The sequence below is a fragment of the Phocoena sinus genome, chromosome 14 (genome assembly GCF_008692025.1).
Source record: "Phocoena sinus isolate mPhoSin1 chromosome 14, mPhoSin1.pri, whole genome shotgun sequence".
Lineage (NCBI taxonomy): Eukaryota > Metazoa > Chordata > Mammalia > Artiodactyla > Phocoenidae > Phocoena > Phocoena sinus.
Window position 1 is genome coordinate 74021876 of NC_045776.1, and position 20730 is coordinate 74042605.

General features: G+C 38.4%; 1 protein-coding gene across 7 annotated transcripts in view; it reads right to left on the minus strand.

Moving 5' to 3' along the window:
• Positions 1 to 20730, minus strand: part of HECTD4 (HECT domain E3 ubiquitin protein ligase 4) — a 190588-nt gene that overhangs the window by 130114 nt on the left and 39744 nt on the right. For all 7 annotated transcript variants that reach the window (XR_004353147.1, XM_032654317.1, XM_032654314.1 and 4 more), the window contains exons 2-6: positions 10648 to 11165; positions 6564 to 6653; positions 5770 to 5900; positions 2530 to 2638; positions 1719 to 1857 (exon numbers count right to left, since the gene is read on the minus strand). Coding sequence is in view for 6 of the 7 variants with exons in the window: in XM_032654317.1 (XP_032510208.1) it covers positions 1719 to 1857; positions 2530 to 2638; positions 5770 to 5900; positions 6564 to 6653; positions 10648 to 11165 (987 nt within the window). In the remaining variant the exon portion in view is untranslated. The remainder of the gene's footprint in view (positions 1 to 1718; positions 1858 to 2529; positions 2639 to 5769; positions 5901 to 6563; positions 6654 to 10647; positions 11166 to 20730) is intronic.

Genomic DNA, 20730 nt, shown 5'->3' on the forward strand with positions numbered 1-20730 from the left:
AGACTTGTTTTTGCTACCTCAAAAGTTAAAAAAGTCATTTAGTTGCTATAACCACACTTTGAAATCTGTAATGCCAAGACATCTAGAAAGTTGACGGCTACTGAATGGCTTAAGCTACCCACAAATTGTTCCAACGCACCTATCTAGTTAGTGAGAACACTGCTTTCTTGGGCAACAAAGTTTTTGCAAAAACACAGAGGATACTGACATTATGTCAAATGTAAACCACGTTCCAAGATTTAACATCTGTTTAAGTCCCCAGGCTATTTCAAATTGCCTGCTCAAATGAAAACAGGCAATGTTCTCATCTATCTGCATTACTGATAAGAAATGAAGTTAATTTGGCATCTATTTGTTATTTTATTCATCTAACAAGTTTTGAGGGCTTCCATTGTGGTGCAGTGGTTAAGAATCCGCCTGCCAGTGCAGGGGACACAGGTTCAAGCCCTGGTCCAGGAAGACCCCACATACCGCGGAGCAACTAAGCCCATGCGCCACAACTACTGAGCCTGCGCTCTAGAGCCCATGAGCCACAACTACGCGTGCTGCAACTACTGAAGCCTGCGCATCTAGAGCCCGTGCTCCGTAACAAGAGAAGCCACTGCAATGAGAAGCCCGCGCTCCGCAAGGAAGAGTAGCTCCCCTTCGCCACAGCTAGAGAAAGCCCGTGTGCAGCAACAAAAACCCAACACAGTCAAAAATAAAATAAATAAAATTTTAAAACACAAACAAACAATTTTTGAGCACCTCCTATGTGCTCTGCAGATGCAAAGGTGAGCAAGACTGTTCTCCAGGAAAGGCACAGTTGAGTGACAGACAAGAAAAGATGTGTAACATCCCACTTAAGTCCTGGATGTGACTACTCTCAGGGCACTCACTCCACAGATAGTAACTCTAACCGTTCAGTTTGACTTTGGTTAAAAGAAAGTTGTAGCATAAAGAGCTCAAACTCTAGAGCAGATGGGTTCAAGTTCTCATGCTGCCATTATTGTGTGGCAAGATACTTAACCTCTCTAAGCTCACTCCTTCATTGAAGAACAAACACTTACTGAGTGCTTACAACGTGCCTAGCCTCAGGTGCCTTAACTGTAAGATGAAACTGCCGTAGTCACACCTCACAGATAAGGAGAGGAAGTGTATGTAAATTGCCAAACCCACAGCCTGGCTAAGAGAGACACTGTTATTATCAATTATCAATCAAATGTTGTGCTACATTCTAAGGACACAAAGATGAGTAAGACAGGGTCCTGACCTAAAGGTGTGTGTGTGGGGTCTTGGGGAGGAGTTCGACACAACAGCAGGCGATTTCAGTATAATATAGCAAGTGCCATAACAGAGTGCTTTAAGAGCACCAAGGATGAGCTCAATCCCAAGCGCACAATGATTTTATCTAAACTCATTTCAAAGCTCCCATTCCCACAGAAAGGCTGTTTAGAACAAATTGAATAGGGAGATAATGCCTTTCCAAAATAGATCTAGTTAAAAAAAAAAAAAAGCTGGGATTTATACCATCTTTGACTCTCTCAAATTTTTTTAATCCTAAAATGGGAAAACTTAAGACATTAAAGAAAAAACAGAATGCCCAAACGATGACAGTTAAAAGGATGTCACTCTGGCAGGAAACTATATCAGCTGTGTTATTATTCCTTCTGATGATGTCACAAACTTCCCTTACTGTCGCCAAAATATAAAACACAAAGCCTTGGTGTTCTGTTTACCTGAAGGGTATTCTGGTCAATGACCTGGAAAAGAGAGTGAGGTTTATTGTCAAAAGATACAGGCCGGTGGAGAAGACTGCCACTGCCAAAAGCAATCCATCCTGGTTCCAGCTCCTCATTCCGGCAGTACACAAAACCTCTGTGGGGAAAAACGGTATACAGGCTAAGTCACCAGGTCATGTCTGAAACCCTGCAATGAGCTACAACAGACAAAACAACATTTCCCTCCTAATTTTTTTTCAATAACTAAGTATGCAAAACATCTGAAGGAGAATAAACATATTATATTAACTTTGAGACTCACAAACTATGGCAAATATTAATTTCCCACAACAAATTGGAGAGGAGAAAAAGTTGGGGAAACGGTCTAATTAAATATACATAAGGATCTCAAACTGTGGTTTCTTTTGGCAGCAATTCATAGATCTTATATCCCAACTGAAAAAAAAAAAATCACCACTGATCCAATGTCAAATCCAAGAACAAAAAGACTTAACTCGAAAAATACCCATTTATCAACATGGAGAAGTCATTAATATAAAAATTCTGATCACAGAGGAATTTCTGGCTAGAAGCTAGAAACAATGATTTTAGGGCTACCAAACTCTTTATAGAGTCAAAACAAAGCTGAAATGCATTAACAGAACCAGAGAGAGAAAGTGACAATAAGAGAAAACCAGTCATTCACACCTGTTTAGTCACTCATCAGTCTATGGGGAGTTAGCACGCACTCCCGGGTGTCTTCATCACAGATTTAGGTAATGAGGAAAACGTTCCAGCCAAATCATTCATCAAGTTCCATGCAACTGACCTGAGAGTACCATGTAATCCAGACCCCAATTTGCTTACTCCTCTTCCAACTGAGTTAGTAGTATACAGGTAAAGACCATCTGCCGTGACACAGCGTCCCAAGTCAGCATCTGAAATCGTTTTTTCACAAGTAAATTATATACATGCTTTTTCTAATGAAATTATAAACGTGCTTTTTCGAATGAAAAAGCCATTAGGAGGCTGAATGAAAGATAATCTCCCATTTCTTAAATAAGTGCTTCTTGGGAATTCCCTGGCAGTCCAGTGGGTTAGGACTCAGTGCTCTCACTGCCGGGCCCCAGGTTCGATCCCTGGTCGGGGAACTAAGATCCCTGCAAGCTGCACAGTACTGCCAGAAATAAAAATAATAAAATAAGTGCTTCAACGTGACTTCCAGGGAAGATGGCTTGAACACCTAAAACAAAACTCCAAAATGCATGTAGGATTAGAGACCAAGATCAGGGAAAGAGGTCAGAAAGTTATTAGCAGAAGAACCTGGTTCAGTCTCTGCCAAAGATTTTTTTTCTTTCCTTTTTTTTTTTGAATAGCAAAAATACATTCCTAACTCCAATCTGAAATGACTAAGTATACAATACTTTCGCTAAGGATTGTGTAATAAAAAAGGTGTGAGATTTAAGAGTTTGGGGCACTTATTAGTTGACCTTGGGCCTCTTTGAACTTCAGTTTCTTCATCTGTAAGATGAAGATAATATGTACCTCAAGAGTTACTGTGATGGTTAAATGAGACAACATAGGTAAACACCCACACTGCTCTCTGGTACAAAGCCAGGGCCCCATGAATGGCAAATGATTTTATGTTGATAGACTGATGATATACATTGAACTAAAATCTACTCCTTGTGGATTTTCCATCTAGAGATCCTCATTTTAAATTTCTGGAGTGACACAGCACAAAAGCATAATATCACTTCTATTTAAAAAGAGCAAGTATGTTTACCCTTAGGGATATCTTCCCCAAGCTTAAAACAAACAGTATCTCTCTGAATGATAGTAAATGGTTTACTAACATATTCTAGAGAATTTACCTTAATAAAAGAGCTTACAAATAAAACTTTGTTTTTATTTTCAAAATCAATCCACTTACTATGTTTAAGTGGAGTTTCTCTACTATTTGCCGTATTATAAGAAATCCAGTGTAATAGCACTCAAATTAGTACTAAGTATGTGGTTATCTTAAAAATTCAGTCTACTAATCCAAGATAACTGAGACTTGTTCCTATTAGTTCTTCAAAAAACAGTTAAAAGTAGGTAATCATTTTCAAAATATTAATTTCATTCCTTAAATATTTTATTTTAACTTAAAACTTATAAATATACATTTATTCATCACTCTTTAGATTAAGGCCAAGGCCTTTTGAGTATGGATCTGACAAGAAGTGAGAGTCAAGGTGACAGAGTAAAACAAGATTGGCCGGAGTTGACACTTGTTGAAGCTGAGTGATGGGTATACAGGGTTTACTGTAGTATGCTTTCAACATCTGGGTATGTTGAATGTTTCCACATATTAAAAATTAAATAAGACTACTTTTTAAATTTTTATAAGAAAAACATTCTCTAGCCAGGAGCAAAACCAAAGGTACAAGAGAGTGAAAAGCATACAGATCAGCTTAATACCATCATCCTCAGTAAGAAATTACTCCAAAGGAGATACTAAAAGGAGTAAAAGGAGAGAGTAAAGAAAAGAGTTTTGGTTTTGTATGAATTTATAAATTTCCACCTATAATGTTTAAGAACTTCTTGGGCATTGGAGGCTTTTTGCTTCTCCTATTGACTCTAGTTGAGTCAGTGAAGATAGTAACTCACATCCAGGAGTCTTGCCTCTGTTCCTCTCACCACTTTCACATGACTGTCTGGAAGAAACAGTGGACCGTGAAAAGGCACAGGCACTGGATGAGAGGTGTGGGGATGGCCCACTGCTTAGACTGAACCCCATTCCCTTACAGTTACCTAGGAAAGCTGTCCCCATCAAAAGTGTGAGAAGGGGTGGGCAGAATAGACTCTGAATCCCGCTCTAATTTCTTAGAGAATACCAATTTCTTAGAGATTGGCTTTGTTGACTCATTCTAAAGCATTCCATTTTTTAAAAAAATAAATTTATTTATTTATTTAAATTTTTTTGGCTGTGTTGGGTCTTCGTTGCTGCACACAGGCTTTCTCTAGTTGCGGTGAGCAGGGGCTACTCTTCATTGTGGTGCGTGGGCTTCTCATTGCGGTGGCTTCTCTTGTTGCGGAGCACGGGCTCTAGGCGCACGGGCTTCAGTAGTTGGTGGCACACGGGCTTAGTTGCTCCGCGGCATGTGGGATCTTCCCAGACCAGGGCTCGAACCCATGTCCCCTGCATTGGCAGGCGGATTCTTAACCACTGCACCGTCAGGGAAGCCCTAAAAGCCTTCCATTTCTAAATGTAAATAATTCCCTAGGGTTTTTTAAATTCCTATTTTATCACTTATGTAATATTTAATGATATAATCACAAGTACCAATTACAATAACAAACAGGTTTGGAAGCAAGGCAGACTCTTGGCAAGCTTGCAACTCCGTAGGTGGGAGCAGCAATGCACAGACTCTAAGAAGAGCCTACTGGCCTCATGGGTTTTGTGTGCCACAGCACCGGTCAGTACATCTACCAAGCGAATAGAGGCCTAATTCACCTGGTAAGTCAGTTAACTGCAGGTCATTTCAGAGACCTTCTGCCATTTTCACTGAGATCACAGAATAAACAGATATGTAATACCTGTAAAACTGTAAAAACATTTTAATCTAGTCTCCTTTATTTAAAGGGGATACTTAACAATTCATGCTCCTTTGAACAATCTCATTTTTTTTTTTTGCTTGTAGGACAGGAGGTTCACCAACACACACACAATAAGTTACTAAAAGAAACAGCATCAGGCAACAAGACCTGGTACTCTATTCGTGGACTTAAGGCTCCCATGCCCAAATTCAAATACCTAGGAATTTAAGTAATTCATGCCTCCTTGGCAGGAATGTATGGATGATCCTTTTCCCTTGCGATAGTAAAACCTATCCATTTTCTTACCTCACCGAGTATCAGCTTTTATACTTTTACTGATAAAGCAGACAATGATTACCCTGTATAGGAACCTTGAGCTCTTAATTAAAAGGAATACAGAGTTATATCTAAATCGTTTTCCACAATTATCTAAAACCACTCTTTTCATATCTTCATTTCAATCACAGGACCAAAACCGTTGCATTACCTTTATTTTCAGAACTGGAGCCAGTGTTGCTATCTGGTGCAGGCAACATGTCTTCATACCCCCATGATACTATGTGTTTGCCACCAAGCAAACAGGAGGGGGATCCAGGTCCCCCTTCCAAAAGCAACAGCCTAAATAGGGGAGATAGAGAATCATAAAGACACTGAGACTATCCATTTCAGCAAGAAGATAAAAGTCTACTTAACATCTCAAAGAGCAGAAAACTAAAATAGTTCTACACAAATACTATACATCTGAAAAGACATTAACAATATGTATATTTTTAAATTAGAAAATTATGAAGTAGTGCTTATGGAAATGTTATAATAAAATTGTAGCTGTGTGTAAAATGTATATATTTTACATGTATACATATCTGAGAGAGAGATAGAGAGAAGGGGTGGGATGGAGAGAAAGGGGTATGAACTAGGAAACACATATAACACATACAACATTAGGAGTGGTTATCTTTGAGTAGTGAGATTATGACTTTCACTTTTTTCTTTATACCTTAACATCTTATTATCTTGAAACCTACAATAAGAATTCATGACAAGCTATTGCATTTTTTTTACCACAAAAATTAAAAAATGAAAAATAACATGCTCTAGGAACACCTTCCAAGAAGGAAAGAAACAAAATTCTTACTTAAGATGAAAATAACATACTTATTTAAAAATGAGTCATTAATTGATTAAAAAAAAAAGAGTTTAGCAATTTACTTATTAAAAGAGCTTTTATGCACAAGGCTCCCTTGTGTAGAAGGAGGGTGAGGATCCAAAGTGACAACTTACCTATACAGCACATCAGCTACAGGCAGGGACCCTAGATCTGTCTGCTTCTGTAATAGATGGACTGTATGAACAAAAGTTTTCAATGATCCCCTAAAAATAAAAGGAAGGAACAGAAAATCATCACAACTGAAATGTCAAATAAGGTTGTTAATGTCAATTTTATTAACCACATGGAGAGCTTCCAAATTGAGTCTGCTTCTGCCAATCAGTAGATGTGTTGTACAAAATGTCAAAATAGACGTGATTCTTACCATGCCAGTTATGATATTCTTCTTGTATTTGCAAAGGTAAATAATGTTCCCCTAACATAAAAGTTCAAAGCATAAAGCTCAAGCACAAAGAATGTGTGGCTATTATGCCTGATACTGTTTCATCATCAAGTTGATCTCTAGCTGAAGGAGATACTTCATAGGAAAAGGTTATATTTTAAAGTGTAGCAGTATTTCTAGGCTTAATTTCTTAATCTCTTTGTTAAGTTCATCCATTTTACATAAACATCTCACACATTAAATGTGACTGAAGAGGAAAACATTCAAATAATTAATACTTTGTGCTGAGAGGTGTTCCTTCTGCTTCCCCCTGCTGTGCAGTATGTGACTGTAATGCTTGCAGAGCTCACTAAGACCCAATTTCCTTTTGGTTCCCAAAGCTTGAGGCTCTGGGAAGTCTATACTTTGGTCAGCAGGATCTAAAAGGTGATTTTAAGATGTACAAGACTTACCTGGCCAGATCCCAAGTATAAATCACCACAAGAACATTTCCTGAGCTAAATGATCGCCAGTATCAGATGGGCTGACTTCAGATTGCTACCTTATTCTCTTAGCCAAGTCTTTAATTGCTAGGTATCATGTGCCTAAACCCCAAAAAGAAATGGAATACCTAACACAGGACCAAGAAGGCCTAGAGTCCTCCTCTTTTTTTTTTTTTTTTAATTTTATTTATTTTTTATTTTTGGCTGCGTTGGGTCTTTGTTGCTGCACGTGGGCTTTTCTCTGGTTGCAGCAAGTGGGGCTACTCTTGGTTGTGGTGTGCAGGCTTCTCACTGTGGTGGGTTCTCTTGTTGGGAGCACAGGCTCTAGGCGCACGGGCTTCAGTAGTTGTGGCACACGGGCTTAGTTGTTCCGCAGCATGTAGGATATTCCCGGACCAGGGCCCGAACCCGTGTCTCCTGCATTGGCAGGCGAATTCTTAACCACTGTGCCACCAGGGAAGCCCGAGTCCTCCTCTTAATTGCCCCTTTCACTATCTCTGGTATTCAAAGAATCAAAACCAAAGAACCATATAAGGCAGGGAGGCAGCAGACACAGTATAAAAGCACAAGTTGGGAGTCAGGACCCACAGGCTCTGAAACCCGGCTCTGCCACTCACCAGCGGCACCATCTCAGTTCTGTTACCAAGTTCCTATGGCTTTTTACTTCTTCATCTGTCCAATAAGGATACCTCCCTGGGGTACAACGAGGTTAAAAGAAAGGGGCAAAGGCACAATGGAACATTTAAAACATTAAACCAACTATAAGATATTATTAGCTGCCAGATTCAAATTTTAAGAGTAAAATTTAGGGACTTCCCTGGTGGTCCAGTGGGTAAGACCCCATGCTCCCAATGCAGGGGGCCTGGCTTCAATCCCTAGTCAGGGAACTAGATCCCACATGCATGCTGCAACTATGTCTGCATGCTGCAACTAAAAAAGTCATTCATTCTGCAACTAAGACCTGGCACAGCCTAAATAAATAAATAAATAAATAAATAGTAAAATTGAAACTCCTTCCATGGCTCCTAAGCCCCTACACGGTCTGGACTCTCATCTCCTGCCCCTCTCCTTCTACCATTGCATTCCAGCCACCCTGCTCACTTTGCTGTCCTACCCCGAGCACAGAAAGAGGATCAGATTTATGCCACTTGCTGCTCCTCTTGCCTGGAACTCCGTCACTGGCTTTTTTGCATGGCTGGCTTTTTTTGCATGGCTGGCTGGCTCTCATCATCTAGGCCTCAGCTCAAACGTCTCCTATTCAGTAAGGCCTTCCCTGGTATCTCTAGCTAATGCTGGCCCCCACCTCCACTTAAGTCATTCTCTATTACTAAAATATCCTGATTTGTCTTGTTACAGTGAACATCCCTCTCAGAAATTACCTTATATATGCATTTGTTGCTAGTTGTCTGACTCTCTCAGTCTCATGTAAACCTTGCAATTTTAGGAACCATTTACCTTGCTCACTGCTGTATCAGCACTGCCTAGTAGAGTCTCTTGCATGTGGTAAATGAGCAATAATGACTGACAAAATGAAATCCACTCAACTGTAAGATTAGAGACCATGAGTCACCATGAGTCATTATTTCCCTAAGACCTAGCAAGGTTTCTGGCACATCAGATATGTTCGATAAATGTTAGTTGGTTGAAATGAATGAACATCTTCAAAATATTTTTTTGGAAATGCTGTTCTGTCTTTGAGAGCATCAATCTCAAAAGTTCGATAATACGCTCCTAAATAACTTCATTAAAGGAGATGATCTAACACTGAAAAGTACGTGACTGAGGTAAATAAAGTCCAGAACAAGGTGATAATATTAGCAATAATGTAGGCACCATCTAAAACAAAAACAAAAATACACACCCAAGAAGAAGAAAATAAAAAACACTCATTTCAACATTTCTGCTGAACGGAATTTGGAATCTCAAGTACATGAAGCGATTTCAATAACTCTCTCTTGGTTCAGACTAAATTGGGGTACATAATAAAAAAGTGAGTTTTATGATCCCATGTTCATTAAAAACATTTGAAACTAAAAAAAAAAAAAAAAAAAAACATTTGAAACTAAAGAGTTGATAATTATTCCAAACATCCTAAATCTGTCTAAAGATAGGACTATCTAAAAGCAAAATTTCCCAAAGTAGGACTTTTGCATTAATAACAAATCCATTTAGGGCTCAAAACTGTCTTCTGCATATCCAAAAAAAAATAAATCAGTCCAATGTAAAACCTTTACAGGGAAACTTATTTCAGTACCACCCAATAATGTCTCCAGAATTAAGCTCATGTCAGGATTTCCATAATCAACCACAGTCTTCAAGGATCTAAAACTAGGCTATGACAGTTTGCTCAGGGCAAAGAAACTGACAATAAATGCTGGTGCCATTGTGCCTTAAAAATAGCTTCAGATTCAACCATTTGAAGGTCAACTTTGAAACCATAAAAATAGGGAAAGGAGTCTTATAGCTAGGAACTTCATAATCCTCCAAGAAGAACCTTTCCACATTCTCTTTGCTAACAAAAGGAATAACTCAATCAAATAAAAAATTATGAAGGGAGAGAGATTAGTGACACTAATCTAGACCGTGGTCCTAATTGGTCCCTAGACAATTAGGTTAGAAGAAAGCAAAGGTAGTGAAACTTTTTCTCACAAATATGTGAGAGTGATCATACAGTTTACTGGGCAGGAGAATGTAAGAAATCCTCTCCTGGAAAAGTAACTCCAAGCACATTTCCTATTGACAGTACATCAGTAACATCAACTTACAAATGAAGGACAGTACACTATTAAATCTTGCTACACACACAGAGATCTTTCAGTTAAATTGATGGAGCCAAGCGTCAAGGTCCAGAAATATAATTTGTGACCAAGTCTGTGTGACTGAGTCCAGGTGAGTAATAACCCATTCACTCACTGACATACTCCTTACAGACATGCAGGAAAAAAAATTAAAAGCTCTACATATTTTTTGACTGTCCTTCCAGGAGAAATACAGATACAACATCCTCTACTAACTACCTGATGTAAAACAGTAACCATCTAAGGGTGAGCAGACAATGGCAAGTGCTGATTCTCCATTTTAAACGGTTTAAGCTGTTATCATGGTATAACAGAAAGCAAAAACTTGAACTTGGGTTTCAACTCCAGCTCCTGGTACCAAGTTTTGGTGGAAGCATCTTATGCATTGTCAAGGCTGCAAAATTCAATACTGAAAACGAAGAAGGACTTCTGAATGTTGAGACTTCCAACAAATACGCTTGCCCTCTTATTCACTCACCCAACCCAGGAAGCAGCCATCACAAGGTCACCAGTTGGCACCTTTGATTTTCCTTACCTGGCACATGCCAAAGCCACCAGGGCAGCAGCAGCATTTTCTTTTTGCTTATGTGGGATGTGTCGGCCTGTGTCAGAAGTCTCCTCTAGCCAAGAGCACAGCAAAGTTTCGATTCCATTCAGACAGTCAGCAGGCTCCTTGGTCAAGCTCAAAGGCTGGCAGTCGCGAAGGCAGTTCAATAGCACCTCAGCAGTTATGTTACAGAGAGAGGGGTCTGTTCTACTCTGGGATTGAATAAGGGGGAAGACCAGCAGGAGCCCCATCCTTGACGTGAAGGGAGCTTGCTCGGGTTGCTGCAACAAGCCCTGGCGTTTGAGCAGGGCTAAAGTTTCTTCGTCACCTGAACTTTCCCTTTCATGCTGTTCTTCCAAGGCCAGCTGGCGCTGGGCATTCCACAGTCCTCGCAAGGCATTCAGGCGGTATTCCAGCAGACGGGCATACGCATTGCTCTGATTCCCACAAACAGAGCGCAAACGTTCTGCTAATTCCGTCGGATTCTTGGTCTCAAATGTTAAAATCTAAGGAAAGAACCAATAGAAAAGTTGGTATGTATTGCTTTCACCACTGCTCTCATCTATGGAAGCAAATCTATCCAATGGTATCTAAAAATGGTCCACATCAAAAAATCTTTTAATTGTGGCCAAAGCCAGGTTGCTGATAGAGATTTTTCTCCTTGGCACTTCTGCTAATGCTCCTATTAAAAGTGAGATTAGAACCCAAATCATGAAAATAATTAACTGTGGAGGTCAAAAGTTAATTTGAGTAGCTTATTTTAGAAAGTTGAGGTGTAAATATTTATTCAATGATCAGGTTATAAATCTATGTCTCTAACTTCTATTACCAGGTAGGTTGTCAGTGAAAAGAGCACAAGTTTCATCTTCAAGATCTAATATACCAACTAATAAATGATTATTTATTATTCTTTGATTTTGAAGAACACTCCATTCTTACTACTGCTAATCCACTCTTTCAATTGGTGACATGGTATAGATTTATCCAGTTCACACTGATAATGGATCTACCCCTATTTTCTCACCAAGAACATACAAGTATCAGGAGACCTCCTTGAGATTTTCAGCAGCTGGAGAAATGATAAAACCATTAAATCCTCAATCAACTAGGAAAGGAAACAGCTATGAAGATAAAGAATCAAACTAAATTCATGATGCAAATAATTTACGCATATAAGTGTGACTAAGTTAAAATGAACAGACTGTTGTAACCAACAAATAAGAGGCCACTCTTGGAACAAGCACATTAAAACAGATTATCAGGCGCCAGAGGTGTCTGGTTCTCAGTAGACCAGAAAGTCAGGGTGGGGAGAGGCTTAGAATAAAAGCAAAGAAAATTCTGTCAAGTCATTGGCACTGAAATTTTAAAGGGTCATAGGTCACTTTATTTCTCTCATAAACCTCCAAAATATTGTTTTAATCTCAAATTTTGCCCTTAAAACTGTTAGCCCCCCCAAAAAAAAACTGTTAGCCCAATAAAACAACAAGAACTTCCAGAGAAATGTAAACCCTGTAGCTGCCTAACTTAGCTATACATGCAAGTCACTAAACTGAACTGAAAAAATGTTCAGTTTGAAAACAAATTCCAATTCAAAAAATTAACTACGTATGTATCTCATTTAACTGATTTGAAAAAATATTCATTGTTTTAAAAAGTAACCAATTCAAACTTCAGTCCTACTGTGTCAGATCAGAAATAATATCCAAATGCCATAAAATTTCAACCAACAAAGTAGCAATAAAAAGAAATGAACTAGTGATATCTACAACCTCAGTGAATCTCAATAGCATTTTGTTGAGTGAAAGTCAATTTCAAAAGGTTCCATCTGCATTATTCTATTTATATGACTTTCTGGGAAAAAAAAATCTATAGTGATAGAGAACAGATCAGTGGTTGCCAGAGGTTGGGGTACAGGCAGGGTGTGACTATATAGGGATAGTATGAGGGAGTTTGGGGAGGCAAACTGTTCTATATCCTGATTGTGCTGGTGGTTACATGAATCTATACATGTGTTAAGATTCATGGAACTGCACACCCACTCCCCCAAAAAAGGTCAATTCTACCATATGATAATTTTAAAATAAAATTTAAAACAGTTCTAATCAGGCTATGGTTGTATTCAACTAGGTATCATTGGGTAAAGCAATATTGCAAATCATATTATTAAAAATAAGAACTAGGGACATTTTAATTTAGTTTTTAATACAATAGTATCAAATAATGATTGATTAAATGTCCTTTATCATCAAGTCATACAAATTGTATTTCCCTACCCTTTTGTCTCGATTCATCAAACACAAATTACCCTTTTGATTATTTTTCGCATGACAGCAGATAAAATAACTCCAAATTCCTTTAAAAACGATCACATTTCAAAGGCAACCATCTACCCTTAAGTAATTGTATCTAAGGAAGCTAGATTACCTTTTTTTTTTTTTTTAAGATCGCTCCCCAAAAAAGTCAGTAACCAGCTTCCACCATTACGATCAACAACCAAAGACTGAGACACTTTTAATGTGAAAAATGAAAAAATTTTAAATTTGATCATCTAAACAAATTTTGTTGCATTTTTTAAAATGCTTTTCAATACTGATTTTGTGATCTCTACCCAATACAACTCTTTGATATAAAATACATATATGGACTTCCCTGGTGGCGCAGTGGTTAAGAATCCACCTGCCAATGCAGGGGGCACAGCTTCGAGCCCTGGTCCGGGAAGATCCCACATGCCACAGAGCAACTAAGCCCATGTGCCACAACTACTGAGCCTGTGCTCTAGAGCCTGCGTGTCACAACTACTGAAGCCCTTGCACCTAGAGCCTGTGCTCTGCAACAAGAGAAGCCACCGCAATGAGAAGCCTGCGCACCAAAACGAAGAGCAGCCCCCGCTCACCACAACTAGAGAAAGCCCAGGCGCAGCAACGAAGACCCAACACAGCCAAAGATAAATTAATTAATTTTAAAAAATTATTTTTAAATAAATTAATTAATTAAATACATATGTGCTCCAAATACATTTTTACTTATGCTACACTGAGCGGCAACTTATGTTATATGAAGCAACTACTAAAAAATTCAATACAGGCTTTTATTGGACACAAGAATCAAAGAACAATTCAGTAATATTAAACCCAGATATTTAGTTTTATTACCAATCTCAAACATAAGTGCTTCTGAAATACGATACTTCATGGTTCATAAAATGATGTATATGACAGAATCTGTAGCTAACTCCAAATATTAAGATTATCTGAAAAAATATATACTATACTTCTGTATTTTTCTGATGGTTCTATTTTTATAAGCACTTCAGTTATATTTTTGGCATTCCACTTGAAAGACAAATATTCTGAAAGGATTTGAGTTATAATATAATTAACCAAATATTATATAATACACACGCTTAAGTGACTGTTACGTTTATTGATTTAACAGTATCTAAAGCACACTATGCTTTCAGAAATCCATTAGATTACTCAGCATTATCCATTTCAATGGTCTTATGAAAACTAAGAACTGTCTGATATGCTGCTGTTTTTAAGAATTCTTAAGTTTGAAGGTCATGGCCTAAAATCATTTTATAAAGATATCATACCTTTGGGTTTTAGTAAGTCAGCTATGGAGGATCTATTCTGGTACTTATGAATATTAAATGATTTGTCTCAGATCCTCATATAAAACCATTGCTCTTAGTAATAGCTCTTGACCAAGATAAAAGACTGTAATGTCATTATAAAATTAATACTTTTTCTTTAAAAAGGAAAAAGGCTATTTAAGGAAAAGGGAAGATCCCTGTCACCCTTAATCAGACGACAGGTTTGCTAACTGTACTTTGGTGACAATGCTGAAGTCACCCCAATTAAGGAAACGACACTCAAAGCAATTCATAGCCTTAATATAATTTTATCATACGTGACATACATGTTTTTAAGCTAAACAACAATCATTCTAGAAAGCTAAGAGAAGGTAGGCAAAATATTCTTTGCCAGCCAAATCTGGCCTTGAACAAGACTCCAATATTTGACATAAGAAGTACAGAGGATCAGGACTTCCCCTGTGGTGCAGTGGTTAAGACTCCGTGCTCCCAATGCAGGGGGCCCCGGTTTGATCCCACATGCATGCCACAACTAAGGAGCCCACATGCTGCAAGGAGCCAGCGAGCCACAACTAAGAAGCTTGCAAGCTGCAACTAAGGAGCCCATGTGCCACAACTAAGGAACCCGCCTGCCACAACTAAGACCTGGTGCAACCAAATAAATAATAAATAAATATTTTTAAAAAAAGAATATAGGGCTTCCCTGGTGGCACAGTGGTTGAGAGTCTGCCTGCCGATGCAGGGGACACGGGTTCGCACCCCCCATGTGGGAATATCCCACATGCCGCAGAGAGGCTGGGCCCGTGAGCCATGGCCGCTGAGCCTGCGCGTCCAGAGCCTGTGCTCTGCAAGGGAGAGGCCACAACCGTGAGAGGCCCGCGTACCGCAAAAAAAAAAAAAAAAAAAAAAAGAAGTATAGAGGATCATCTTTTAGCCAATTTTTTTTTCATTTGGGAAAACACAGAACATATACCTGTCAGCCATGATGAGAAATGTAAAACGCCAACATGCATTTCAAGTAAATATGGTAGGGAGAATAAGAATATAGAGGCTTTTCAAGTAATAGAGAATACTGTATAAACACATAAGGAAATTAATTAGACTAATAATTAGTAGAAAAATCAAGATTAGGGAATGAACTACCATATTCCCTTAAATGTTAATCTCAATTTCCATCTACTTTGCTCTTCAGAATAGCAGAGATGTAATTCTCTAAAAGGGTCAAGATAGACACTAAAAGATATATTATCTCCTACCTCTGAAAGAAATAGAAAGTAATCCCATTTTCAAGAATTTATCCTGAAGAAACATTCCAGAAATAAAAATGCACAGAGATTTTCACTACAGTCTTATTATAGTGGAAAAAGTGGAAGCAATCTCAATATTCAGAAGGGTTCAATTAAATTATAACATATCACAATGGAATATTATGCAATAAATAAAAAATAATTAAAACTACACAATAAAAAGGAGTATAAAAACTGTATATGGGGCTTCCCTGGTGGCGCAGTGGTTGAGAGTCCGCCTGCCGATGCAGGGGACGCGGGTTCGTGCCCCGGTCCGGGAAGATCCCACATGCCGCGGAGCGGCTGGGCCCGTGAGCTATGGCCGCTGAGCCTGCACGTCCGGAGCCTGTGCTCGGCAACGGAAGAGGCCACAACAGTGAGAGGCCCGCGTACCGCTAAAAAAACAAAACAAAACAAAAACTGTATATGCCCCATAAAAAGAACTATGTAAAACATGCTTATTCAATTTTGAAATGTCATTGGTATTTGTGGTAATAGAAACATGAGGGTTTTTTCCTCTGTTTAAAAAAAAAAGAAATAGTGATGACAAGTTGAATAGTTTATATTGAAGAAAAGCAGTCTTAACTAGAGCTGGTATTTTACAGAAGCAAACACTACCTTTAAATAACTGCTAGTCAAACAAATAGTGACACAATTGATATAATCAACATTTGGGGGACATATCTGACAAAGAACAATCACAAGTACCATAGGAAGTGCTTTCCTTAAATCAATTCACTAGTCCCATCTATTGAATTTTGGCAGCAGTTTCTCTCACTGTAGGACTGGTGGTGGGATGGGACAGACCACCACAGATGCTGGGAACTATCAGTAAACAATAAAACGTTTCACTCTCCAAAAAGAAATGATATTTAAAACTCAGGATCACTCAAGCTCCAAATAAATTACTATACTCCCTAGTATGGTACATTAACTGATTCAATTCATTATATGAACCTGTCAGCATAAAAGGAATTTATACCTGGATTATTCCAAAGCAGATCAACTGGCCAGACTCACAAGCCCAGGACAAAACTTTTCAGTAGAGTCTATAGAATACTGAAACCCTCTCAAATGTTAGAGTGAGTTTTTAAACCCTTCTACAGATTTTCCTACCATTTTTACATTATGAAGATGGCAATCATGGCCAAATTGAATTGCATATGGCAACTCAAAGATCAGAAAGATTTCATGTGAACCAAGTAAATGAATCACGAATAGAAGGATGTAATTCTATCTCTAAAACGAAAGCCTAAATCAAGAGTGGATCCCTTATCGATTAAATTAGACCCTGAAGCTGCATGACCTTATCCAATCTTGGAAATACATGTTCAAACTCTCAACATCACCTATTTTTTTTAAAGGGTCTTGGACTTCCCTGGTGGCGTAATGGTTAAGAATCCACCTGCCAATGCCGGGGACATGGGTTCGAGCCCTGGTCAGGGAAGATCCCACATGCTGGGGAGCAACTACGCATGGGTACCACAACTGTTGGGCGTGCGCTCTAGAGCCCGCGAGCCCAAACTACTGAAGCCCACGCGCCTAGAGCCCATGCCCCGCGACGAGAGAAGCCACTGCAATGAGAAGCCCGCACACAAGGAAGAGTAGCCCCCACTCGCCACAACTAGAGAAAGCCCGCGTGCAGCAACGAAGACCCAACACAGCCAAAAATAAATAAAATTTTTTAAAATGTTTTAAAAAATAAAATAAAAGAGCCTCTAAGGGTCTTAAATGATAACCACAATTAAACTTCACACTTTATTTTAACTCACGAGTTTTAGCCCCTAGCTTGGTGCCAAAACTAGGAGTGGACCCTGACTTGTCACCAGACTAATTAGCTTTGGCTCAGTCCTATAAAGCTTTCTCCAGCACATGGTGATTTTTCCTAGATCTCTGTCCAGCTGCTTTTACGAGCAGGATTGTTAGGACTCTGAGGACTCCCACGTATAAGAAATCACTGTTCAGATTCTTTTTCATAGAAGTTCCATCTTGTCCTGTCCCTGCCCAGTTTTCATCTTTTGTCATGTTCCATGATCAGAGTCCCATTTTTCCATCTCCCTGCTGATGTGGCCTGAATGTCCATACCACTCAGTCTAAATCCTACCTATCATTCAGAACCCAGCTCTGCTCCACCGCCAACTTTGAAAAACTCTGATTTCCTCCCTCTTTTCTTCCTCCCTCTTCCCCTCCCCAGAATAACTTTTTGGTGTTCCCGTATTGTCCAGGATATACCTCTATCTGAGGGTCAGATACCTCTATCAGAGGGTCAGATACAAACTCTAAGGATAAATGTGTCTGGTATTTCAATAGGAAATGTATCAATGATTTGTTTTTAATAAATGATGTCCATAAAGGAAATGTAGTGAGTGGTATATAGAGTGATTCTTCAAAGCTGATCTGAGGCATAGAGTCCAAATCTAAAAATTTCTGTTACAAAATCATTTTTTTCACCAACACAAAATCTTGACAAAGCCAATACAGATCATCTTCCTATGCTTAGTAATCAACAAAATAAAATTTGGAGAAAGATGTAGAAATGAACTCTCAAAATGGTTTCAACACTATAAATTTTATTATTAGGAGTATTTAAAGAAAAAAGATATCTATGCAAGGACTAACTTTACCTGTTATTGCTTGAATTACGTACTTAATGTAAAGACTATCATTGTGACATATTCACCAAATGCTTAGCATAAATATATCTTAGTAAGAAAATTACTGTTGACAATTTACAAATACAAAAATATAACAAAGAAGGAAATTATAGAGCTCCCAATATGTGTAACACATACCACACTCTACCATAATGTTATTTATATCTGTCCCCCCTTTCAACTGTGAGCTCTGAAAGGGGGAGACCATGTCTTATTCATATTTGTACCCCCAGAGCTTAGCACAGTGTCTGGCAAATAAAAGTTTGATAAATTAATGAATGAAAAGATACATAAATTCCAAGAATAATTCTCTTAAGATGTACATCTGGTTCCCACTGTACATCTGAGTAACCTTCTCTCACTTGGACTAATTGTGATTCTGCCTTCTGGAGCAACGGAAAATAATTCTTCCTCTTCCATGTAAGACTATTTCAATTAGATGAAGAAAATATATGTGACAGGGAGGGAACATGAGGATATGAGTTAGGGCAGTTGCTCAACCCTGGCTAAACATTAGAACTGCCTTGAGAGCTTTTAAATAATACCGAATAGGTCCCACCCCAACCCGATTAACTCAAAATATCTAGGGATGGAACCTAGTTTTCATTTTCGTTTTTTTTTTTAACTCCACAGGTGAATGCAATGTGCAGCCAAGATTACAAACCACTGAGTTAAGGAAACTAGGTTCTAGCCCAGCCTCTGCAAATAACTCTCCCCTTAGGCATTTTACTTAAATTCTCTCAGTCTGTGTTTCTACATCTATAAAATGACGGGTTTACACTGTTAAGATCAAAGGAAATAATGTATAGGGAGTGCTCTGAAAAACTTGAAACTGCTAAATAATTGTTAGGACATTAAAGATGCTTCCTTATTTTGGACCAGGTCACCACCAAGAAAGGGAACTTTTCCAGATAACCCTATAAGGAAGACCCAACTAGATAAAACCTGGGAGTGCTGAGGGTGGGGTAAAGGAGGTTTGAATTAAACACATGCTTCATTTGAGCCACCACCATTTTTTAAAATGTTAATATAATCTTAATACATTAGTAGAATTTCAGTGTCAGAAGCAAGGGAGGTAATAATCCCATTTATATTCTGCAATGGTCAAACTATAACTGGAATATCCTGTTCAAAGTACCTCATTTTAAGAGGTCTTAAACAGACTGTGTGTCCAGAAGAGGTGATTTGACTAATCTGGCAATCACGTCACATGAGAAATGGTAAGGAACTAGGGATGCGTGGCCTACAAAGGTGAGTTGGAACGGGGAGCTGCCTTCATAAATTTCAAGGGCTGTCATGTGGAAGAGGAAGACTTACTCTCCTCCCTTATTGCTCCAGGAGAGGCAGAAACAGGAAGTTACTGGGATGCACAGCCTAACAAACAACTTGATAATAATTCAAACAGAATTCCTGGATGTATTTACTCTTCAAAAAAGATTCTTGGGATCCAATTATAAACATTGTTTCAAAGGGTCTAGGATTACCCTGGAATCTGCATCTAAAGCAGGCTCTCTGGATGACTCTGGGTAGTCCTTTTTTTTTCTTTTTTAATATAATGACCTTTATAAAAAGGCTTATTTTAATGTAATTCACACACCATGAAATTCATCCACTTAAAGTATACAATCCAATGGCTTTTAGCGTATTGACAGTTGTGCATTCATTCCAATTTTAGAACATTTGCATCACCTCCAAAAGAAAATCTGTACCCATTAGCAGTCACTCCCCATGTCCCCCCAAATCTTTCAGCCCTAGGCAATCACTAATCTACTGTTGCTATAGATTTACCTATTTTCTCTACATTTAATAGAAATGGAATCATACTCTGAGGGGTATTTTGTGACTGCCCTCTTTCACTTAGCATACTGTTTAAAATTCGTCCATGTTGTAGTATGTATCAGTACTTCACTCCTTTTTATTGCTGAATAATATTCCATTTAACGGATATACCATATCTTATTTATCCATTCATCAGTTAATGGACACAAGTTCTTTCCATTTTTTGGCAATTATGAACAATGCTGCTATGAATATTCAAGTACAAGTTTTTGTATGGACATAGCTTTATAACCAAGAGGGATGAAAACATAAGCGTGAAACTGCCAAATCATATGGTAACTCTGTTTACCTTTTGGAGGAACTGTTAAACTGTTTTCCAAAGTGGCTGCACCATGTTACATTCCCACCAGTAATGTATAAAGATTTCAATTTCTCCACATTATTGCTAACACTTGTTATTATCTGTCTTTTGATTAGAGCCATCCAAGGGGGCTTGAAGTGGTAACTCATGTGGTTTTGATTTTCATTTCCCTGAAGGCTAATGATGTTGAGCATCTTTTCGTAAGCTTTTCATCTTTTCATAAGGTCATTCACTTATCTTCTTTGGAAAAAGGACAGTCCATTTTAAAAAACAATAATTTTACCAAGCCAGTAAGGACAGTAAGTTCAATGGACAGAAACACATCAAATACATTTAAATCCACAAATTTATAATATTTTTTTAAAAACCCACCATTGGAGGATGTTGGCAAACCAA